Source organism: Mucor mucedo, assembly GCF_025094135.1.
Source record: "Mucor mucedo strain NRRL 3635 chromosome Unknown EV154scaffold_6, whole genome shotgun sequence".
NCBI classification, from domain to species: domain Eukaryota; kingdom Fungi; phylum Mucoromycota; class Mucoromycetes; order Mucorales; family Mucoraceae; genus Mucor; species Mucor mucedo.
This window is the reverse complement of record NW_026252290.1, coordinates 339,281-362,369: the sequence shown is the minus strand read 5'-3', so window position 1 is coordinate 362,369 and position 23,089 is coordinate 339,281. Positions and strand designations below refer to the sequence as shown.

Sequence of the window (23,089 nt, the reverse complement as noted above, 5' to 3'; positions counted from 1 at the left end):
GGTTACCTTTTCAGGATGTCAGGTAAGGAAGGAAGTCTGGTGCATCCATATCTATTCTTTTCGATATATTTATCCACTTATACATTTGTTACCAATAAGTATGTCGTTCATGACGAGGTAGTGTTATTTAATTTACTCTTTATAACGCAGCACATCTAAAGGGGGTTGGGGTTGCTACCCCTCGCCCTCCTCATGGTTGAATAACAGCATTATCAAGTTTTGCTCGTTTGTGCTTATCAAAATAGGCTTAAAAAGAAGGCAATAGTTATTTGGTTAAAACCCAATCGTTCAATTTTTAAGTGCAAGCTCAAGCAGATTAGTCTTTTGGATGAAGTGACTTTAGATGAAAGTTATATGTATACGCATACAATATGGCACTTATCGGGGTCCTTCAATATGATGAAACATTTTCCTTCTACTTTAGCAGTATACCCGTTTAATAATAACAGATATATTTCTCTCTCGTTCATTTCGTTTGTACCTCTGTAACGTTGTTCTTAAATAGTTGAGAGCACCTAGTGTCAGGTCTTGTAAAGCTCAGGGTTTAAAAATTACAATTTTTAGACATATCTGGGTGTTACTCAGACCTTTGGATATCAAATTTAGAAGTGATACTCAGCAGCCAATATATTTTTGATCCAAAGGCTGTTATTAATGCGTCGACCAATATTTTCTGAATCCAAAGGCTGCAGTTCAAAGTTTGACAATTGCTGTTCCATTTATGTGTTACCTTGGCATGAATGTATGGACATATTCGGTACACCATCTTTATAATGGGTGTGTTAATAAAATTCACTGGAGCGGACCACAGTTATTGAACTTCAATAAGAAATTTGGCTAATGGGGTAATATCCGATATGATTTCTTTACGAGAACAATGTTACATAAAAGGGCTCATTTTATGCTTTTCTTTCTATTAGTTAATTGAACTGTCGAAAGTTACTCGACAATTGGATACAGTTCTGTCTCCTCATTTGAACAATCGGCTCTCTAAAACTTGCTGAGTATCAAGATAAAGACTTGTTGAATTTATTGTATCAATAAAAAAAACCATGATAAAAAAAAAACGAAGACATAATAAACAAAAACATAATTGAATATTATAGAACAATAAAATATATGTGTATGATATTTGTTTTTAGATAATAAACCGGTTTTAAAATTACCAAGAACCCGTTGGATCTTTGGAAAAGTTAACGTTTCGAACTATTTTTGTATAAAAATGGGCCATTTATTTTCGGTTTCTGATCTTGAGAGCACCTACTTTCTTTTTCTTTTCTGTTGTTCAAAGATAAGCTATGACCGCAATAACGATTCACGAATTACTACAGTCTACAACAAGTTGTAGCTCCATCACCACAGGAGACACCCTGACGGGAGAATTGCTTCTTATAACAGAATTCGGGGAAGATACTAAACAAGGCACCATTCGTCTCATTGACATAAATACCAGAGAATCCATTGCATGTCTCATGGATCGCTTTTCTCCTGACTTCCATGAAAGTGTAGTATCGATCAAGCAATGGAATTTCATTAAAGATGGCTGCTTATTCCTCGAGTTCAGAGCCGACGACACTTACCAAGACGGATCCGATCTTTCCATTATTCGCGACCACATTGTTAAAGAGAATGAACTGTTCCGTACGACTTTCAAGGGAGAAGTGTACTACATGCCTCATAAAGATCTTTCTGCAAATGCCACTCATTTTGTCGGGAAAGTAAAGGCCATTACAGGTCTTCGTATTCGTCGATATACACCTGCAACTTTCCTTATGGAGCTGATCGACCAAGAAGACAATGAATCCATTTTTATCAGTTTTTCTGGTGATATGTTTATCGCTTACCGCTCCCACTTTCAGATTAATAACACTTACGCGTTTCAAGGACTAGAGAGGGCAAACAATGAACAGTATCAGTATTCATTTACCTCTGCGACAAAATGCTGTGTAATTACATCTTCACAGTACTTGAATGAAATTAAAAAAGTGCCACATGTATATCAGCCCAAAGTGAATCTGGCGCAATCAGCATCATTTGCAGGCCAAGTCACTCGAGTGATCGACTCTTTATTCGGAATATATGAAATAGATAACCTATTTGTCCTAAGTCTTTTCAATTGTCCAAGCTATGAGCTCAATATGCCTTACCGAGTAAACACCAGAATAGTTGTCCACAATATCCACCCAACATGGATTCATTCCGGTAAAGAGAATAGCCATTTGTTGACAGCCTGGAACAAGGCCAGTCCTTGCGCTGTGATGGGATCGTGCAGCAAAACACATGTTGATATTATTGAATTCTCCAATGATTTAAATGTTACATGTGAAAACATGGAAGTTGTGACAAACCATGTTGAATTATACATTGATTGCATTATGAATTTCGCATCATTCGCGGAACATATTCGACAATTGGAACTATACGAAAGTTTGAACAATCGATTTAATGTAGACTGGACTCCAAAGGAATTTATGGAAATGTTTAAAGCCATCATGAAGTATGTTCTTGATGATACAAATCGTGAATTTGAACGTTGTGTTGATGACTTTACTAATTTTACCACTCATCAAGTCGATTGTTCTAAGATGAGACCGGATCAGTCAGAAAATATTTACTTAAATAGCTACTTGACGCTTGCAAGTTTGAAGGCGAACTTGATTGCACAGCTCCAACCTTATGAATCGAATATTTATGGCGGCAGTAATATTCGTGTAATTGATGATGTTTCCATTCGATCGTCGCTTTTCAAAGAAGACAACTCATATGTCGTGGGTCTTGAAGTTATGACAAACGATGGTAGGGTGATGCTAAGCGAGCAAGGCACAGAGATCGAACTGATGACCACAGCACAGATCGTATTTGATGGTGTTTATATTATAAAAGAAGCAAGGATGTTTGAAGAAGATTTATCTTACAGTCATGCCTATGAAGACGTAAGAGAAGTTATTAAGCACACGTATATTACATGCGATGCGCAAAACATGTACCTAGTACGACAACCGTTGACACCCAAGTTTCATATGGAAGCACAGTTTGACCCATATACAACTATCGGATTTACCTGCACAAATGAAAACGTTCAAAATTATTCTGTGATACGTATTTTGGAAATTTATCCTATTCTGGCCACTTTACATAATACTCTGGACGACCCAACCCCAATTGTATGCATGGAATCGCGTATACTTGTAGAGATCTATCCGATTAATGCACCATCAAGATTGAGGAGAGCAGTTCTGGTAGCTAGCAGCCTTACTGACACTTTAGATTATAGCAAAATCTGCCAACCGGACGACTGGTGTATCATTTCAGGCATGCACGAAGGACAAATAAATACCATATATTTGGACAAGGAAGCAAACCATATGTTTCAAATTAGCATGCAGCCTACTACAACAGAATCCTCAACATCTATTACACCTGTCATAGTTTCAGAAAGCAGACGCAGGGATATGACACGACTAATTCTCAGTGTCTCCCAACTGACCAGAGAAGCTTTAGCCCCAGACGAAACCTACTTATATCAAGAATACTCTTATTACACTAGCCCTGTTCATGTAATTGGTGTGGTGGTTAGCAAGAAACTTATGGATGCATTTGGAAGAAGAGGTCCTCTAGAAGAACAAGATAGAGATTTGTATGACCAGCTCGGTGCTGGTACTGGATTTTTTGATCGAATAATACAAGTACAGCTAAGACAAGATGATACACCAGAATTTATTACCATTTATGTACCTGTTACAAAAATCCATTATCCCCTTGGTCTTGTACCTGGAGCCGTAGTCACCTTTAGAAATTTGCTAAGAAGATCCAATAGAAATAATAGGAGTCTTACCTGTACCACGTCGGAAACGTCATTGATCCAAGCCAACGTTACATTGCATGAAGAACCTGAAATGGCTAGGGGTGGAATCATCGATGGAATTGCCCAGAAATATGTCCGCGATTTGGTAGCGATTGATGAGGCTAATGACAATGGCGAAATATTCAGGATTTACTGTAGTGTCCGGTCAATTTTACACGTGGAGTTGAAATGGACATGTAAGCGGTGTGCCACTGACTTATTAAATGGACTATGTTATCGTATGTGCACAGATGCTTCCCGTTGCTTTATTGTGTCTGCTTTTTTGGAAGTCAGTGACGGGTATGGCGTTGTTCTAGCAACGGTGGATGGTTGGAATCTTATTAAAAAGTTACTTCAGTTAACCGAGAAACAAAAGAATGGACTCGAACAACTTGCTTTGGAATATGGTGCCATTAAGTACAATCAGTTCAAGGGATGTCGTGTTCGTTCTAAAGAGGCTTCAGAACCAGCAGGGGAAGCTGCATTTAAAGATAAGCAAAATGCCCTCTTAGACTGTACCTTAGATACATTGTTCGAAAAGGTCAAAACCATTGGGAGTAGATGGATGTATGGCACGTTGATGAAGAATAAGCAGGAGCCGTCCAACCCAGTGCTAGATAATCTACAAGTTGCTGAGATTCAAGGACACAAATTTTATGAAGAAATCAATAAAAAGATCAAGGTCCTCGATATTAGAAACGCAGATAGTGTGACCTATGCTTACAATGAAGTGCGAAACGCTTTAAATTAAATCCTTCTTTTTAAATAAAACAAAAATAAATAAAACAAAAATAAATAAAACATTTTTGCCACCAGGATTAGATGGTAAATGAGTAGCTACAAATGCTATCTTGTGATTCAATAAATTCGGGTTACTCCTTGTTCTCGATTTTTGTTGACACATGTTCACCGCCAATTATAATATACAATTTTGTGTTCATCAATACTGAGGTATGTTTGTATCTACCATTTGGTGTATTTGTTTTCTGCTTTGGAAACGCATGGGATAGAAGGTATAAGAGGGGTTACTTCCTTATTTTTTTACTGCATTCCATAAACGGAGAAAATTGAGTTTGAGATGTATGGCTTATACGTTTAAAAAGATAACAATCGCACAGATCTTTTATTCGAATAATCGAAAACTTTATGTCAAGAAAGCATAAAAAAAAAACTCGATTTTTTTCATAAAGTGAGCGATGTGCCTGTTTGTTTCTTAAATAAGACACTTAAATGTAATGATCACTTCCAACACGATAATCTAAATGCTTACTCCAACTTTGCCAAATGTGTTAAATGGGTGTTACCAAAAGCTGTTCAAAAGTGAAACTGGCACTAGAGGCACTGAAATATATAATTAAATGTTAAATATGCCATTGTTTAACATTTACCAAGGGGCTAAAAGTAGATCACAAATAGCTCAATTTTGCCAATTAAACAGATGACGTTTATTGCATTGTAATTTTTCGTGAGGAAAATCTTGAAAGTGTATACATTTCTATTTTATGTTTTTATCTCTGTCTGTCTCTTCTCAGCTGTTATTTAATCTCTTCAAAAATGACTCTATTATTCTTAGGTCGCTTACCACGTTACTTTAATGAAAGGGATTTAGAAGAACTTTTTGACGGATGTGGAAACTATCGTCACTGTAAAGTCAGAAGCGGCAGTAGATTTGGTAACGTTGTTACTTCTTATAGCGTCATTTTACTTAACTCAAGTAAATAGGGTATGGTTTTATTGAATTTGATAAGTATGAAGATGCTCTTTATGCTATCCGACTAGTGTTCGAACTTTTCGAGCTTGCACCGATCTTGCGCCAGTTCGAACGAAGCTCGAACCGAGTTTTTGTACTCGAGCTTGCGCCACTTTTTTTGGGTTCGATCGAGCTTCGATCGATGCTCGCTCGGCTAAAATGTCGATAGTAGTTACTTTAAAGTTGAGGTCCTTGAAAGACTACAGATGGCATTTCCCCTTGATTTTGATCTTTTCTTCCCTTTACCATTTTTTTTTAATTATGCTCTAATAATTCTAACTAAAATGCTTTGGACTTTTATTTAATTGTACAACCAACAAACACATTTACCATAGAAAATGATACAGTGTTGCACACTTAACCCAACTAAGCCAAATTTTCACAGCAATCATAGTAACATGACGTAGCAGAATTAATTTAAACTTTCATGTTCACAAATCCAACTGTATTATATTTATGAATTAAGTATCCGAATTTGGTTTTAAGGCTGGTAAAAAAAAAGTTTTTTTTTCTTTTTCCAACTTCTATTTCAATAAATAACAGTTTTATTATCATAACTTTCTGTAATTAACATCACTTTGACGTGCACTTTGTGTAATAAAAAGGGCGAGCGAGTTCGAGCCATCGTATTCGCAACCGAGCCGAGCTTAAGAAACTTCGAGCGAGCTCGAGAAGATAACAAATGCTACAGCTGTGGCGAAGCTGGTCATTATGCTAATAGATGTCCATTAAGGTACATATCTCTACTGTCTTTTATAGGCATAAAAAACAGTGTGTATTCCACAAAAGTGTAGAAAAGAAGGGGTCGGGGGACGCGTGTTGTCTGAAGCTTAAAGTCTTACATCACACGTTTTTATTATGATATTATAGAGGAGATTACTATCGATATAATACAGGTTATACTAGAAATTACCGTGAGCGTTCTTTATCCCCATACTGGAAAAGAGTTCATGGTCACAGAGGCCGCTCAGATTATACTTATAGAAATCAACGAAGTCGTAGCCGAGATAGAGCCAGAAGGTACTTATATTCTTTCTGTGGTGACTATTATAGCAGAGACGATAGCAGAGACGATAGCAGAGACAATAGCAGATATGACATTGATTACAGTAGTAGATCAAGAACGCCTTCTGATTATGATAGAGAAAGGAGTGACATTCGCGAATCCAAACATGACGAGCGTGGTCAATCACCTTACGATCAAAAGCCAACTCGTAATAAAAAAACACCCCCAGAATTGTCACAAGTCCATCCTGATCAATCAGATAAATTATCCTATCACCCAAAATCACCTCAAAACAGACACACATCCTCCTATGAGAAATCGCCAACCCGCAAAGATCATGCTCGTCCAAAAAAATCACCCCATCGTCCCGTTTCACCTCGAAATGGAAGATCTTCACATCGTAATGGAGCAAGATAACAAACAGAGCGAAATTAAGAATATTCTGAAATTAGAGTTTTTCAGCCGCAATCCCCAGTACCTGAATATCTTTCTTTTTTTTTTATAGTCAACAATAAGAATACTATTAAAAAAATCATACGATTTCTTGCAAAAAAAATTAAAAGCAAATACAAATAAAAACTTCCCCATATTTTACCACGCTTGTCTAAGTTAAAGTTAAATGGGAACAGAACAAATGGCCATTTCCTTTTATAGTGTACGCTTTGATGGTGCTACACAAAACTGTTAGTTGTAAAAGGTAGTATAGTATTTTTTAGCGCAATTGCATCATGGGATAAAAACAGTTTTTTTATATACTTCATTTTAAACATCTACATTATATACATAATACATTCAACGAGTTATGACAGGATTGTATTTTTCTAGATTACAAATGCAACTATAAATGAAATTTTAACATTGCTGTGATGCGAGTCAGCCGTCATCTGGCTGATAAAAATTGTTTTTTTTACACAGGATTAAAAAAGCAGCATGATTTTTTTAGTCCGCTTTGTTTACATGAAAACCTGGATGTTTGTGTCGAACATGCGTATCGCACTCGTGTAACAATGCATGTTGTTGTTGCAGCTCCTTAAATAAATTTGTTTAGTGGCCAATGTCAGCTAAACCACTTTTTTTTTATCTCTTTCTTCACAATGCATACTTTTGATAAAACAAAGCTACTACAATCATTACTACATCCGTGTAGTAACAATAATAGCAACATGTTAGTCACAGAGAAACAACTAGTAAAGAAACCATCTATCCAGTCGCTAGATTCATTTCCGTTATCTAATCACCACTCCATAAAAAATTTCGCCAAATCCATCATTTTATCCATCGCTGATTCCGGTGTGAGTTTGAGTCGATCTGGATCTATCATGAACAGCTCTACCAGTTCACGCAAACCATCTGTTGATAATATCACTTGTGATATGTTATCCAGCAATGACAATGAAGAAACCAATCGTATGGTGGCCCAGCATTATATTTTACGCAGCGCCTTTGACGGCGTCGATTTTTCCGCACCTATCAATAAATTATTATCTGAAGATGATACGGTCGTTTTAGATGTCGGATGCGGATCCGGAACTTGGACTATGGAAACAGCAACTCGTTTCCCACATGCCCAGTTCATCGGTATCGACAAGAAGCCTTTATTTCCTCAGTATATCAAGCCGAGAAATTGTAAATTTAAATTGTTTGAGATTACAGATAATGTTCAACAAGTCAAATTACCTTTCGATGATGCTTCTGTGGATTTCATATTTCAACGAGACTTAAATTGGGGATTGACAGAAGCCACTTGGTTACCACTTGTGACGGAATATTTTCGAATCTTAAAGCCAGGTGGATGGATCGAGTTAGTAGAGCCAGTAAGTTCAAATGGTGTCTGTTATTGGCTGTACTATTTACTTAGATTAATATCAAATAGGACTATGAAACCTACAGTGGTTCATCCCGTGAAGACTTATTAATTAATAAAAGTAAGTACATTGTCACACGCATTTACAGATCACAGAAAAAGAAAATAAACATTCCCCAATCTCTTTTTCTCAAAAATAGTGATTGACTCTTTTTATTTACGCCGACAAGACCCCTTTGTCTCTAAAAGGCTTTCTTCTTACATGGCTACTGTCGGATTTCGAGGAATTCAAAGCGACTTTAAATCAATACCGTTAGGATGGGGTTTCCAAAAACTCTTTCACGGAAAGAAACAAAGAACTACACTTCGATGTTCAGAGTATGCAAGAGCAGCAGCCAACAGCCGACTTGAATTGTTACAATCATTGCAGCCATGGTTTTCACGTGAAAAGAATATTAGCAAATCGAAATATGAAACCTTGCTTGGTCAATTACCTGATCAATGGTATAAATCTAAAGCATACACAAACTGGCACAGAACTACTGCTCAAAAGCGATTTTTTAACTGAAGAAGCTTGCTTCTGAGGTTTTTAATTGTACACTATAATTTATTTCTCTTTTCATTTAGGAAAGAAATCCCATTTTTATTTTTTACTGGGCGCAAAAAAAAAAAAAAAAAAAAAAAAAACTCAGGTAGTAGTTTGCCACCTTTTGTAACCTCGTCCTACAGTATACAGTGACACAGTTTCATGAACAAAGTGTGAGTAAGAAATCTAAACGGGGCAAGTGCTGCATTTTCGCGTATTTTTTTTCTCTCTTATGTCAGAATGATGTATCAGCAATGTGTGCTCCTTACCGCGAAGCCCAATATAATTACGATTAATCATCCCCTAATATAAAGTACTGTTTTGTTTATGCATATATAATTTGTTTTTATTCAAAATTCTTGCATGCATAGGGCCTTTACTCATGTAAGCAAGAATTTATCAAAAAAATGGCCGTTACACGAAAAAAGAAGATCGGATAAAGAAATCCTTGAGTTCGTTGCAGACAAATCATCAACAGATTAAGTTGATGTCGGTTATAACAAAGATAAGAACAGTGTTAAGGAATTGTGGCTTTTAAAGCATTATAGGATTTCTGTAGCGAGTTTGACATATTTCCAAACAATCGAGTTAGTTTTAAAAGACCGGCGATCGGAAAAACGATTGAAACTGTAAATTTTAAAAAAGAACATTATTAAATATTTTTACAAGGAGGTGACACGTTATAAGTGATATTAAACTGTTAGTATGCGCATAATAACGGGTTTGTACGTAGAATTAATGTCGTTCGAAAATCGAGATAATCACACCGCCGTCTTTGTCTATATTTATCGTTTAAACACAGATCATCATCTACTCATGCAATATACTTTTTTTTCTGAAAGGAACTTACATAAATAAAAAGGAAACTAAGAGAGTGCAATTCAACTTTTGAGTCTTGCGCGTTGACTCGTGCCAACATTATACAATAAATGTTACCAACCAGTTTATCTGTACTCCCGGCTTTGTATGTTAGTTACACAGCCAAGTAAGCGGTGGATCATACGAAAAGAGCATGCTTCACATCCCTATGTGTCGCAAGGGATTACAAAACTATGCTCAGAAGTAAAAAAAGTTAATGCGAATATCCAGTTTATCTTTCAAAGGTTTTCACATCAGATACAACCAAAACAAATCAACTGACTAACAATGTGAATTTTCGAGCTTTGTCATCTTTAAATAAAAAGTAGAAGCGTATGTCTATTAAGTCCATTAGCCTTGATTGTATAAACAAATTTTAAACAAGATATACTAAATTGTCATTGAGAGGTTATGAAGAAAGAAATCATGTTTTTGTAAGGGGTTATGTTTATAGCTTTTCCAGAATATATTTTGGCTATGGTATTTTTACATCGAAAGACCTGTACATCAGTATACGGTAATGTGTCTTCTTTGACACGTGTATGCGAAAGAAAGCACGTCATTATATTAACTGATGATACCCACATCAAATATAATTTGGTTGGCTTAATTGAGTGTGCTGGTTAATTATGATTGTGACACTATTAATATCAATTAAATAAAGGAATTATTACATAAAATATGAGCCGAAATCGGCAAACAGTTTTTTATAGACCCAAATGAGTAACTTTAACTAAAATATTTCCCAATTCTATTCATCTTTGTCTTTTTTTATTTGATTTTTTTTGCAAAAACTACATTTATAAATTGCGATAATTCATCCAGATTGATTTTTTCTGTGTCAATTGCTACTCTCTTGTTTTCTGTCTTGCAGTGAATTAATTTTAAAGTTTTGACGTGGGGTAATATATCCGAGAAACCCTTTGTGGATAATGCTTCAAGGTTAATGTTTTTAAACAAGGCATCGTCTAGTATAGATGTATTTAAAGGGGTAGCACCATTCATGCTACTAGACTTTAATTCTATCACATATCCTTCTTCATCTAAATGCGTCTTTGCTGGACTTGTTATACAAACCGATTTCGGAGGATAAGGAAGCAAACGAATGAACTTGATCATTTCCATACATTGACCATAATCAAAATCATCCTTTTCATTTAGCAGAATTTCAGCCACCAAAGAATCAACAGTTATAGGAATCTGATTTGATGAGCAAACTAATGAGAGCTCTTCAAGACAAATACAAAAATCCGCCATGGTTCCAATATTGTATAATATGTGTATGTTTTCTGGGTCTTTTTTAATTGTGATGTTGGGTTTCGCGCCTACTGATTTGATAAAAGCTATATGGACATCCAAGATCCTAGTTCCTATTAAAGATTGGAGAAATAACCCAAATTTCGAGGCGCTCTGTATTCGTGGTCTTTGATCTGAAAATCGTCGGCTTGCATTGGTAAATGAGATATCCAAGTTTTTAACACAGACAAAATAGGATATGAATAGCCCATAGTTCTCTTGTATCCAGTCACGGTAATCTGCATCTGTCATGTAAATTGTGAGCTTTTCCAAAGAGTTGGGAGATACAAGTAGTAACATTTGGGTCATGTAGATGGCAGTTAAATAAGATACATTTAACGATATTGTTTTCAACCTTGAAAGTCTTGTGCTTTTTCTCATAATTCTAGACTGTACTACGTTATCTTGCTGGTATGGGAACAGACAGTTATTTTGATAGGATAGACTAACTAATTTTGAGCAAGATTGAATAGAATTCATAAACACCTCCATTTCTGTTTCGCCTAAATGGACTTCGTCAATAATGTTGATATGTGTCAAGTTGGCAAACTCCCCAAGAAAAGATACAGCTGTACCATTTTGACCACCGATAAGATACATGTTAGCAGGATGTCTCAAGGTTATTTTTTTTAGAGAGTGCCGAAAGCTGTATGCGCATAAGAAGTGTTGCTGAATTTGGTAATTTGTGAAAAGATCACCCGTCTCGATATCCTCCAAATAGGTGACACAACCAGGATCTCTCTTATTCAGGTAAGAAAGGTAATGTAATTTATATCCACTTGCGTTAAGATCAACAGTTTTGAGGAAGGGCAAGTAGGATATCACCTTTAGAAAATCAACTTGTGAGAGAGTGGTAGAGAACGCGAGATTTACAGTGAGTTTCCTCACAAACATGCCGATAGAAGGAATTGCAGTCGGTGCTTGTACCCTATGTAACCATACCTTTTTGGTCTTTTCGGATAACTCTACATGTTCATAAAAAAGTTGAAGAGCAGGTAAGTACCAGCTTTGACAGACCAAGGCACATTGAAGCAAGCTTGACTTTGGCAGGTGTAGAAATACCTCGTGTAATAGTTCAGTCGGTGCAATTTGAATCGACATGGAATGAGTAAAAAAAAAGAAGAAGCAATAAATTGAAGAGAGAGAGCAAGAAAGAGACAGTGTCTTTTTAAGAGGAAATAATTATTACAAAAAACTCATGTGATGTTGTATATCTAGGACCAAAAAAAAAAAAAAGCCTCTGATAAAAGGAATTTTACTATGGAGGGTTTTTGGCCACACCTGAGCGGTTTCTTAACTTTCATGCGAGAGCTATTTTACTAAAAGAAAAAAGACCTCTTCCCTCATAACAACAAATATTTGTATTTTAATCAATGAACAATAAGTTCTATTGCTTATCTTTTTCAAGAAAAGTGCACCATCAACAAATCAGCGAAATCAGGTAAATATCTATCCTTGATTGTTGACAAAAGTTGCCCTGCTGACTTGCTCCGTCCAAGAGCGTGGAACTCCCTTAAAGGGTGTGCACAGAAGTAGCAGCACAATTTATTTTTGCAGCTGTTACACGCGCTATTCTGTTTCGAAATGAAATTAATGCACATGTTTGGTTAGTAATAAATTAAAGTGTGTATTCACAAGTCTTTTTGAAACCTGTAAACCTGATATTATCTCGCTTGAGACCTGGTATTATTATAACCAGTAAGCTTTTTTTTTTACTCTGAATATAACATGTGGTTCCGATGAGTAGAGTAGTCTCTCTGATAACTTAAACTAGGTGTTGGGATCAAGAGATTCAAGTGAGTGCTTCAGTAGGATATGCGACAAGAAGACGAGTAGCGGTGTTTCAATGACCACCAGCGCCACCTACACGTGACTTGAAAATTTTTACGAAAACTTGACGTGAGTCCCAAACTACCCCCCTTACTGTAAACCCAGAAGACCTTTTTTTTCTCGCGAGTTTTTCTTTTTATCACTTCCCGAAAAATGTCTCGTTTCTTCCGTAGTTCAGATACTGAATCATCTGATTCAGATTCCTCTGATAACGATTCTCAATATAGCCACTCCGATTCCGAGTACGATTCCGATGCCGCTAGTTATCACTCTGAAGCTGAGGATGATCAACCCAAGAACCGTTTCTTGAAGGGTGGAAGTGACTCTGATTCAGATGACGAATCTAACAAGAAACGTCAAGCTAAATCTCAAAAGGATAAGAGAATTGAAGAGATGGAGACTGCCGTCAAGGCCATTGAGAACGGTCAAAAGAACAATGATTGGAATTTGATTTCTACTGGTAAAAAAAAAAAAAAAAAAAAAACTTTTTTTTTAAATGAAATCATGTGTTAATATCGAAAAAAAAATTTTTAATGTAGAATTTGATAAACTTACTATTACAATCACAAGAGCCACCACTGGTTTCAACAAGATTTCTGTTCCCAAGTTTTACATTAAGACTATGGTCGAACTTGACGATCATGTAACCGAAAACCTTGCAAAGGAAAAGTCTACCAAGAAGAAGAACAATAACAGTAAGGCCATGAACAACTTAAAGACCAAGCTCAAGAAGCTTTCTAAGCAATTTGAGGAGTCTATCACTGCTTACAAGAAGGTATACACTATATCGACAATATTAGTCTTTTTGATATTAATTAAAATGAATACAGGATTCTGAGGAATTCATGAAGGAGGAAGAGATTGAGGAAGAAGTTGTTGCTCCCGTCAAGAAGAGAGAGGTTGCTTCAAAGGCTGTTGCCTCTGCAGATGATGAAGATGGTTTCTCTTCTGTCGGTAAGGGTGGTAAGACCATCATTGCTGTTACTAAAGAAGGTCTCTTGACCCGTTTGAGAGAAGTTTTGGAAAGTCGTGGTAAAAAGGTAACAAGCACTATACAACCGGAGAGTTTTTTTTTTTATATTGGAGTATTCATCCCATATTTATTATCTTAGAACACTGATCGTGCTGAACAAATTCTTGTATTGGAAAGTTTGTTGCAAGTTGCCGAATCTCCTTTCCAAAAGATCTCTGTTCTTTTGGTTCTTATTGCCTCTCGTTTCGATATTAACGTCAGCAAGGCCACTTTCATGGATGTCACTGTTTGGAAGTCTGCTGCCAAGGAGTTCAACCAACTTCTTCAAGTACTTGAAACCAACAAGTCTTTCATTGTCACTGAAGATGCTGAAGAACTCAACAATGAAGATAGAGATGTCGTTCCCCAAGCTGGTGAAGTTGTAAAGGTCCGTGGTTCTATCCTCAGTTTTGTTGAACGTTTAGATGATGAATTCAACAAGTCTCTTCAAAACATTGATCCTCACGCTACCGAATATATTGATCGTCTCAGAGATGAGGCTACCATTTTTGCCATGCTTAACCGTGCTCAATTCTATTGTGAAACTTATAACTTCACTCATGCTCTTCCTAGAATTGTCTCTCGCAAGTTGGATCATGTTTACTACAAGCCTGAACAAGTCATTGGCTCCCTCCAAGCTGCTACCAAGAAGCTTTTACCTGACTATGTTGTCTCAAAGATTACCCCCTCTGAAGAACCTACTGAGTTAGTCAATCAACTCTGTAACTACCTTTACAAGGATACTACCACTGTTTTCCGTACTCGTGCTATGCTTTGTCATATTTACCATTACGCTCTTCACAAGAAGTTCCATACTGCCCGTGATTTGTTATTGATGTCTCACGTCCAAGACTCTATTCATCAAGCTGATATTGCTACCCAAATTTTGTATAACCGTGCCATGGTCCAAATCGGTATCTGTGCCTTCCGTGATGGATTAATCAAGGAATCTCACTCTGCCCTTTCCGAGATCCAAGGATCTGGTCGTGTTAAGGAACTTTTAGCTCAAGGTGTTCAAGCTCAACGTTTCGGACAACCCACTAACCCCGAAGTGGAGGCCATTGAACGTCAACGTCAATTACCTTTCCACATGCACATCAACTTGGAACTTCTCGAATGTATCTTCTTGACTTCTTCCATGCTTTTAGAAATCCCTGCTCAAGCACAGGCTGGACCTAACAACAAAAAGTTTATCTCTAGACCTTTCCGTAGATTGCTTGATTACAACGAACGCCAAGCATTCAGTGGACCCCCTGAGAACACCAGAGATCATATCATGAGTGCTGCCAAGGCTTTGGCTTCTGGTGAATGGGAAAAGGCAAAGGATTTCATTTTAGCCATCAAGGTTTGGGATTTGATGGTTGAGACTCAAGAGATCAAGGAAATGCTTGTTCGCAAGATTCAAGAAGAAGGTCTTCGTACTTACTTGTTCACTTATGCTTCTTACTACTCTACATTGGGTTTAACACAATTAGCCAGCATGTTCGATTTATCTGTCAACAGTGTTAACGCCATTATCGCAAAGATGATTTTCAATGAAGAGTTATCAGCATCACTGGATCAGGTTACTCAGTGTATTGTTCTTCACCAAGTTGAACTCTCTAGACTCCAAGTTTTATCCTTGCAATACTCTGAAAAGGTTGCTAACCTTGTTGATCAAAATGAACGTTTAACATCAAACGGTAGAGATAATAATAACAACAGAGATAACAACAACAACAATAACAACAACAGCAACAACAACAGCAACAACAACAACAGCAACCACCATAACAGTAACAAAAATCATTAAATTAGACCAAATTTTTTATATATAATCTAATTATTTCGTTTTTTTCCTACCTCCTCTTTTCTCCATTTTTACACTTACTTTTTTTTTTTAATCTCAAAAATATATACAAAGGATTTTTTTTAATTTAAAACTCTTTCTTATTTGATGGAGGTTACACACAGTTTATAAAAAAAAGTGATGTAGCATAAAGGATGAGGGACTCAGCAAGCCAAGTAGTCGCGCCTGAAGATTATACAAAAAAAAAAAAAAAAAAAAAAAAAAACTTTATCGCGTGGAATCAGCAATACTTCAGAGGCTGCGATACAATCAGAACGATGATGTAATTTCATATCACGAAAGAAAAAAAAATAGATCAGATAACCCTGTTAGTCTAAATTTATAGTATTGGCTGTAGAAAAATTGCCCGTTTCTGTGAGCCGATAATAATGTATGCTTAAGTTGGCTAAGTACTATTTAATTATCTGAAAAGCATCCATCGTCAGTAGCTACAATCGTTCACTTTTTGGGTGCATTGAAATAGCATCTGTCATTTCAGTCGCTTAATCAAATACGGATTTATTATTCATAACAATCTACGTGTAATTAAACACCAATTTTAATGGTATTTTCGATAGACATACATATCTACATATAATATTCTTTATCTATTTTCAGAAAATATTAGATCAAAATGTAAAAAAAAAAATTCGTTCACAACGTAAAAAAAATACGTTCATCTTCCGAAAAAAGACCGAAAAAAAAAATTGAGCTTACCACTTAAAAGGGCTGTCAGTGTAAACACATTACTATTCAATACTTATAAGCTATTTTTACCAATATAAGCAAATACAACCAGAGTAATTTGAGGGTGAGGTTTTTCTAAACCTATTTTTGCGTGTTTTTGGCTAATTCTAAACAGGATTAAACGGTCTCTTAAGTAAAAATTCTGGTGAGACGTAAACTGACTGTGGTTTTAATTTTGGTTTGTCTTTGTAGTGAATGTTTTAGTCACTTCTGACCTTGATACTAATGCTTAGACCATTTATTCCACAAGTATAGCTCTTTGAAATAAGCATAACCATCACTGTAACAAGAGTTCTATACAAATAATAATGAAACGCCAAACAAAAAGTTGTACAGAGTATTGACCAGAAGCCTCGGGGATGTTTCATCACCACAACCGTCTTCCTCACAACTAAAGCCGAAAAAGTACTCTAATTTACCCTTTCGAAGCGTGAAAGGTTTTCGTGAATTGTATGACTTTTTAAAAGCAACGCTACACAAAGAGTTGTGAGGATTTTTGACTAAATAAATCTTTGCCTTTACCAGACTGTATATCATTAAACGAAAAGAAAATGACATTTTCATGTATTATTGATTAAAAATAGCCTTCAGAAAAAAGAAACAGGCTGATGATTTCACTCAAAGTCTAATCTGCGGCATGGCAATACAACCTGATCCCAAACCAGCTGGAAGAAGATAGTTTATTCAGACGAGTTGTGATTCGCTTTGCATAACAACGATGGGGGTTTTTAGATTAATTCGAAAGAAAAGGGAAAGACTCACCGAAAAAATTCGTCCGTTCTACCAACATTAAATTTGGCAAAAGTTCGATAATGGTTTGGGGATGTTTTTATGCGGGAGGATTGGACCTTTGGTAAAAATTCTAGATGATACATCCAATGTTTATCGAACTTCCTTTTTTGACTCAAAAAGCTGTTGCAGAAATATTTAGCCATGACTATAATCCAAGAATATTTAGTTGTTGAAAGTAGTCATCCAACGTATAATTAAATGAACTATTTATAATAATAATACTGTTCTATTTTGTTCATCATTAGCTAGCTCATCGAAGAAACAGCTGATATTAAGCCTCTCTTTCTTGTTTTCTTTTATATATAAAGACATTAAACTCGGCTGTAATATAAATCTACGAACACAAAATACAATCAAGACACCATTTGTCTTATTGAACTTAGGTAAGTTATCTAAGTCAATAAAGAAAAAGCGGTTTTATTATGTAGCTTTTATCATTTATAGTGTACAGACATGAGGAAAATTTTGAGAAGCTGTAACGCAGATTTTTTTTTTTTTTTTTTGACTTTTGACAATCATGTTTGATGAAGATAGAATTCATCCTCGAAATTAAAGAATGAAAAGAAAAAGAAAAGGATATCATCATTTTAATGGGATACTAATAGTAGCTTTTGATGAAATAAGACCCTCTCTATTTACAGCTTCCACAATAATCTGAGGTGTTCGAGATAAATATATTCGAGTCCAGGCCAATTTTTTAAGCGAATAATTATTCCGTCGCTGATTGAAATTTTATTCTAAGCGTGCACGAATAATTTATGAAAATAGTGTATATCATGCAAATATGAACGTCACCTCCAGTCTCTTCCATACACACTCCAGAAGGGCCTGAAACTAATGAAACGCCAGAGTGTCAGTATATTATAAAGTCAAAGTACAACTGTGATTTTCAATCTGCTTTAAACAACCATTGGCAAGAGATAAATGTATAATGCACCTACTATGACCATCACGGTACCTGAGCAAGCCACCAACTAGGCTCTGTCCTTGATTTTCACTTTTATTTAATGTTTGTAACCAAGCAAATGGTTAAGCATTATAGCATCACCATCGACCACATAGATTCAGCTAATACAATCCAAAAAAGAAAACGTAATGCAGCCGCAGTTACAAAATGGCAGGTAACACACGCTGTCAAAAAATAAAAAGGATTTATTTTAAAGGGGATCAATTTTCTATCTTCTTTTAGACTGTGCTCTTTCCTTCAAAAAAGTGCTTCAAGTAGTGTACTTGCCAAAGACAAACCACAACTAACAAGATCAATTGAGAGACCGACCACCATTTGACACGGGAATTTGTACTCTCAGCAGCTAGTAATGTTAACGATGATGAGTTTGTGCTCACGTTGTAAACATGTCGCCGTCTTCACTTACTATCTCTATGCTTCTTTTCACGAGAGACGATATATTCTTGCTCTGCTTTGACAGCAAGAATACTCTCTGCCAGTTCTTCAATTTCTTTCTTGAGTGGATCCTCTACCGCTAGACAAAGGATATACACATATGAGCATTTTCTCATACAATACACAAAACATACACGAATAAAACTTACTGTCTCCTTTTGCATCGGTATTTTCCATGACGTGAGCATTAAAGTTTACAGATTTGGCAGTGACAGCAGACATTTTGTTGGAAAAACAATAAGTGTATCTGCCTTCTTTGTCTGCTTTAATTGAAAATGCGCCTTTATTTTCACGAGAGCTGCTTGCAAGAATAGCGTCTTGAGGATTAGATAACTAGAAAGATGACTTTTAAAAGACATGCCCTGAATGAAAGCTTTTTTTTTTGTTTTTTTTTTTTTTTTTTACCCAAACATCAATGTCCAAATTTCCACCTTCTCCAACCTAGAGAAAAAACAAAGGTTTTTGGGTCAGTTCGCTCCTTCATGATGTGTGATTGCCTGTTTTACTTCAAAAGTCAAGGTCATTTTATCACCCTCTTCCAGTTCTTCATAAAAACATTCGTTTTGGTGTGCAGGAACGTCAACATTTAAGGCTACTGCAAGCTTCAAAAGGAAGGTGATGGCCACCAGTAAAAGGAAAACGTGTCTAGAAAACATACTACAAGTAAAAAAGAAGAGATTAAGAAAACGCGTTTTGCCCCAATTTAACTTCCAAGCTCCTCTCACCCTCTTTGTCATTGGCTGAAAAATTAAGATTTTGTGTAATCAGATTAAAAACAGGTGTATTTTTTTTTTTATTATTATTATTTCTACAATGTATTTGACAACTAATGATGGGTAGGCTTAGATCCTATAAACAAAACAAAAAAAGTTAGATTTCCCCTGTATTGTCTCTTATGCTAAAGGCCAAATTACCATCAACTCTCAAATTTCTAGTCGCTGAAGGAATGCGAACTGTGATATCATCTAAATCCTTATTCATTTCAATTTGACAACCCAAACGAGATCTATCAATTTCCGCAGATTAGATTTTACCCTAGTAACACACAGATTCTATTACACTTACGTTTCAGTCAATCCAAATGCTAAATCAAGCATATCATTCTCTTCGTCTGAAGGCTCCTCCATTTTATCAAAGTGTTCCTGGTCGCAAATAACATGACATGTTGAGCATGCTAACGATCCTTCACATGCACCTAATGGTTTTGATCTTTTTAGTATCATAATCCCTATAATTGATTATCCAACATACATTCAAGGTCAATATCATATCTCTGTGCAAGATCCAACATTGTATCTCCTTCGGTTGCTTTGACATCAATTTGTTCACCTTCGGGTGTAACGAAATGCACAGTGTAAGGCCTATTCGAGCATGTGTTTAATATCTACTTTTAAATAACCTTTCTGTTATTCAGTATTCCTTACCCCTCACCGCGAGACACTTTCTTACCGTGAAATAAAGCTATATCAAAAAAAATCAAAAAATAAGGACCCATGGGTTAATATGACTCAGCTAAATATTTTTCTTTTTCTCGAATAAGAATTTTTTTTTTTTTACCTGGTGCAGAAGAGAAGGATCGCACGGCGTTTCTGGAGCTGAACACAGTTTTAGTTGTAAATAAACGTAACAAAGACATTGTAATGAGAGTAGGAAAAGAGAGAGGAGTAATTGTTCAAAGAAAAATAAAAGAAAAAAAGAAAAATGAAAGCTTTTTTTTTTATTATTATTATTTTGGCGGGGATCTTCGCTTTGAGATATCATTGGCTAAATTCAAAAAGTGTACACACCCAAAGTTAATTTCATGGAGTAGACTTATAATGCAAATATCTGCTAGTTTTATACTGTGTTCATGTTTCTGGATGTGCATATAAAATATCCACTTCTATTTGAATACTTCAGTTTATTTTCAATCTTTTTTAGATTTTAATTTAATAGATCGTCATATCCATTCATCCAGGCTTCATTATGTGTGGAAAAGATTCCAGACCCAGACTGTTGTGAATTTTGACATTTACAGATGGAGGGTGGGGTCGAATATTAGGGAAATTATGCAATTGCCTGAAAAAAATACATACTGGATTAATACACTATTTTCAGTGACTACTCCATATGGCTTACTCAATATTAAAGCTATTTAAACAAAGTGTGATAGTGCGACCCGGATTATGTGTAAGAAAAGAGTAACAAAATATAGTGGGCATACATAAGAATAGTATTCAAGTTTTTGGCTAAGTAAAATATGAATGACATGTTCCTATTTACTGAAGTGTCGTCAAAGTGACACCTTTTTACATCTTGTTTGTCGGTCCTTTGATCCCAAGTGTTACACGAGAGTTGCTTAAATTTTGAAATGGCAGCAACCGCTTGTACTTAAACCAGGAACCGGTACATAGTCACAGAACGAGTGAAGCACAGAGTGGGCTTTAGATTGAAGCTCATAGTAAATGAGTGAGATTAATATAACAGATATCTATAAAAAAAAGAGTCTGTAATACATGCCTGTTAGCAAGTATCGAGATCTAAATTATTATCTTAACATTTAGTGTAAATCAATAAATGTATAACGTACTCATGCACTTTATTTTATTTATTTCAATCGAGTTACTTATTTATCACATAGTAAATACAGTAGATTGAGTGAACGATAAATTGAGTGAAAGTCATCCGTACAACCTTCGACAGCAATACCTTTATCGGGTATCTTAAGCGCAGGCGCATCAGTGCCACCGTACCAGTCATAACCACAATGCGTCCCTTGTTGAGGTGATTCAACTACACGATACTTGTGCTCATGAGTAACTCGAGCAAAACCACAGCACTTTTTCATCAGTTTGACCTTGTTGTATATAGGGTTTAGAAAATGGAATAAACTGATAAAAAGAAAAAAACAACGAGTCAAAACCGAGGCATATTTTATTTCAAAAAAATTACAAGAAAAAAAAAAACTAAGGAGCATTCGCCATGCTTGCTACGATTAATTATCTTATTTTTTTTTATGAATCTTATGATTATTATGTAACTAATGTGATTATTTATGGGAAAGTTTATTCTGTTAATTGGAGGTGATTCTAGAATCTCTTCCTGGTTCTAGCTGCAATCACTACAGAGTAGAGTAAGTGAGCCATAGAGTAAAATGAGTGAGTCGTTGAGTAGAATGAGTGAGACGTGTAATAGATTGAGTACATACTTATAGTTTATAATAATAAACTATGCGGTATATTCTGTTGAGTTGGATGTCTGGGGAATGATGTAATTATCGTCTTTTGTCAAGCAGTCATCGAGCCAATTACTATTATTTTGTTCAGTGTTTGATGGCGACATGATCTTATTTTGGACATTTAAAATATGCTATTTCAATTGCCAAACTTGAACAAGGACAGGAAGGACATCATCGCCAAATTTTGCAATATTGGAAGGGATTTTAAGTTCTTTTCCCCTGGTAATGCGCGTTACATATTGATGTGGCCTGTCAGCAGCAATCAATTGCACGGCAAGTCCGGAATGAACGATACCGAATAACTGGATATTCTTGTAGTCCTTGTTCTTTAAAATGAGCTGGTCCAACATGTCTTTCAAAACCTTGGGTAATTTAACAGATCCTTCGGTCATCAACTTCGTACCCATTTGCTCATATTTAATTCCAACCTCGCCTGCCCCATACTCCAAGCTCTCTTCATGCTCCGAAATGGTGTCTCTCACAAGGAAATCGCACTTGTACCCGATCCTCCTCCTTTCTAATGGTTCTACCGAATCAATGACCCTAGCAGCGTTCTTTCTTTTCGTGCTCGCTGCACTCATGGCTTCGCTTCTATGAAGGAAGTTGAGGTTAAAATTCACATTCTCTGCAATTGTCTGTCTTTATAAGTTACCTCACAGTTTTCAATGCAGGTATGTCATCAAACAGTCCATCAATAAAAGACCAAATATGAATGTTGTACTATTCCTTGAATGTCTAGTGGCTATGATTTATGGCTCTGTCCGACAATAAGCAATAACATGTTTTGACCCATGTCGCAGTCGTTTTTTTTTCCCATTTTTTTTTCGATGGTTTATTATCCGGACTAATGAATTGTTCGTTGCAAAAAGCATTCGATTACAAACAAAAAGATATGCTTGCAATATGTCTGTTCTTCATTCCTTGACTGTCGAGTGGCTAGGATTCGTAGCACTGTCCGACAGTAGTCGTTACTTCCATTTTTTTGATGGGTTATCCGGACAAATGAACTGTTCGTTGCAAAAAGCATGCGATTACAAACAAACAAAAAAGAAATGCTTGTGAAGTTACCATCTGCAGGAAAGAAACGGTTAAGTCTGCACATCCGCGTCTTTGAATG

At 36.0% G+C, this 23,089-nt stretch overlaps 8 protein-coding genes across 8 annotated transcripts; 3 read left to right on the top strand and 5 right to left on the bottom strand.

Moving 5' to 3' along the window:
- Nucleotides 1-1,298: 1,298 nt before the first annotated feature.
- Nucleotides 1,299-4,595, top strand: EV154DRAFT_590926 (uncharacterized protein; the record flags this gene model as incomplete). The annotated part of the gene is made up of 1 exon (XM_051606888.1): nt 1,299-4,595. One exon carries the CDS (start codon nt 1,299-1,301, stop codon nt 4,593-4,595), a length of 3,297 nt encoding a protein of 1,098 aa, XP_051462707.1.
- Nucleotides 4,596-7,763: 3,168 nt separating this feature from the next.
- EV154DRAFT_558630 (S-adenosyl-L-methionine-dependent methyltransferase) lies at nt 7,764-8,972 on the top strand (the record flags this gene model as incomplete). The annotated part of the gene is made up of 3 exons (XM_051605501.1): nt 7,764-8,414; nt 8,474-8,525; nt 8,605-8,972. The coding sequence occupies 3 exons, from the start codon at nt 7,764-7,766 to the stop codon at nt 8,970-8,972; spliced, it is 1,071 nt and encodes a 356-aa protein (XP_051462706.1).
- A 1,604-nt stretch (nt 8,973-10,576) lies between these two features.
- On the bottom strand, nt 10,577-12,332 carry EV154DRAFT_492942 (uncharacterized protein). The gene has a single exon (XM_051599737.1). It carries the CDS (start codon nt 12,243-12,245, stop codon nt 10,620-10,622), a length of 1,626 nt encoding a protein of 541 aa, XP_051462705.1. The 5' UTR covers nt 12,246-12,332; the 3' UTR covers nt 10,577-10,619.
- A 597-nt stretch (nt 12,333-12,929) lies between these two features.
- On the top strand, nt 12,930-15,908 carry EV154DRAFT_492940 (eukaryotic translation initiation factor 3 subunit 8 N-terminus-domain-containing protein). The gene is made up of 4 exons (XM_051599736.1): nt 12,930-13,434; nt 13,514-13,749; nt 13,805-14,014; nt 14,087-15,908. Exons 1-4 carry the CDS (start codon nt 13,128-13,130, stop codon nt 15,776-15,778), a joined length of 2,445 nt encoding a protein of 814 aa, XP_051462704.1. The 5' UTR covers nt 12,930-13,127; the 3' UTR covers nt 15,779-15,908.
- A 2,271-nt stretch (nt 15,909-18,179) lies between these two features.
- On the bottom strand, nt 18,180-19,413 carry EV154DRAFT_456530 (COPII-coated vesicle protein; the record flags this gene model as incomplete). Its single annotated transcript, XM_051597378.1, has 5 exons — nt 18,180-18,663; nt 18,727-18,834; nt 18,905-19,088; nt 19,161-19,196; nt 19,262-19,413. Coding segments are annotated over 5 exons (605 nt in total), but the record flags the coding sequence as incomplete, so codon positions are not given.
- Nucleotides 19,414-19,485: 72 nt separating this feature from the next.
- EV154DRAFT_492937 (2Fe-2S ferredoxin-type domain-containing protein) lies at nt 19,486-20,442 on the bottom strand. Its single transcript, XM_051599735.1, has 6 exons — nt 20,313-20,442; nt 20,180-20,216; nt 20,007-20,116; nt 19,821-19,950; nt 19,670-19,761; nt 19,486-19,604 (listed from the first exon to the last, which is right to left on the bottom strand). Exons 1-6 carry the CDS (start codon nt 20,389-20,391, stop codon nt 19,582-19,584), a joined length of 471 nt encoding a protein of 156 aa, XP_051462702.1. The 5' UTR covers nt 20,392-20,442; the 3' UTR covers nt 19,486-19,581.
- Nucleotides 20,443-21,342: 900 nt separating this feature from the next.
- EV154DRAFT_558626 (uncharacterized protein) lies at nt 21,343-21,582 on the bottom strand (the record flags this gene model as incomplete). The annotated part of the gene is made up of 2 exons (XM_051605500.1): nt 21,343-21,359; nt 21,426-21,582. The coding sequence occupies 2 exons, from the start codon at nt 21,580-21,582 to the stop codon at nt 21,343-21,345; spliced, it is 174 nt and encodes a 57-aa protein (XP_051462701.1).
- Nucleotides 21,583-21,927: 345 nt separating this feature from the next.
- EV154DRAFT_260618 (uncharacterized protein) lies at nt 21,928-22,565 on the bottom strand. Its single transcript, XM_051594652.1, has one exon. The coding sequence runs from the start codon at nt 22,551-22,553 to the stop codon at nt 22,104-22,106; it is 450 nt and encodes a 149-aa protein (XP_051462700.1). The 5' UTR covers nt 22,554-22,565; the 3' UTR covers nt 21,928-22,103.
- Nucleotides 22,566-23,089: the final 524 nt, after the last annotated feature.

What these genes read in the sequence shown, in the direction of transcription:
- EV154DRAFT_492942 (XM_051599737.1), bottom strand. Translation starts at nt 12,245, where the DNA reads ATGTCGATTCAAATTGCACCGACTGAACTATTACACGAGGTATTTCTA.
- EV154DRAFT_492940 (XM_051599736.1), top strand. Translation starts at nt 13,128, where the DNA reads ATGTCTCGTTTCTTCCGTAGTTCAGATACTGAATCATCTGATTCAGAT. An exon ending in TTGGAATTTGATTTCTACTG is followed by an intron (nt 13,435 to 13,513) that starts GTAAAAAAAAAA and finishes TTTTTAATGTAG; the next exon opens with AATTTGATAAACTTACTATT. An exon ending in CTATCACTGCTTACAAGAAG is followed by an intron (nt 13,750 to 13,804) that starts GTATACACTATA and finishes AAATGAATACAG; the next exon opens with GATTCTGAGGAATTCATGAA.
- EV154DRAFT_492937 (XM_051599735.1), bottom strand. Translation starts at nt 20,391, where the DNA reads ATGTCTTTGTTACGTTTATTTACAACTAAAACTGTGTTCAGCTCCAGA. An exon ending in AAAGTGTCTCGCGGTGAGGG is followed by an intron (nt 20,117 to 20,179) that starts GTAAGGAATACT and finishes ATGCTCGAATAG; the next exon opens with GCCTTACACTGTGCATTTCG. An exon ending in TAGAAATTTGAGAGTTGATG is followed by an intron (nt 19,605 to 19,669) that starts GTAATTTGGCCT and finishes TTTTGTTTATAG; the next exon opens with GATCTAAGCCTACCCATCAT.
- EV154DRAFT_260618 (XM_051594652.1), bottom strand. Translation starts at nt 22,553, where the DNA reads ATGAGTGCAGCGAGCACGAAAAGAAAGAACGCTGCTAGGGTCATTGAT.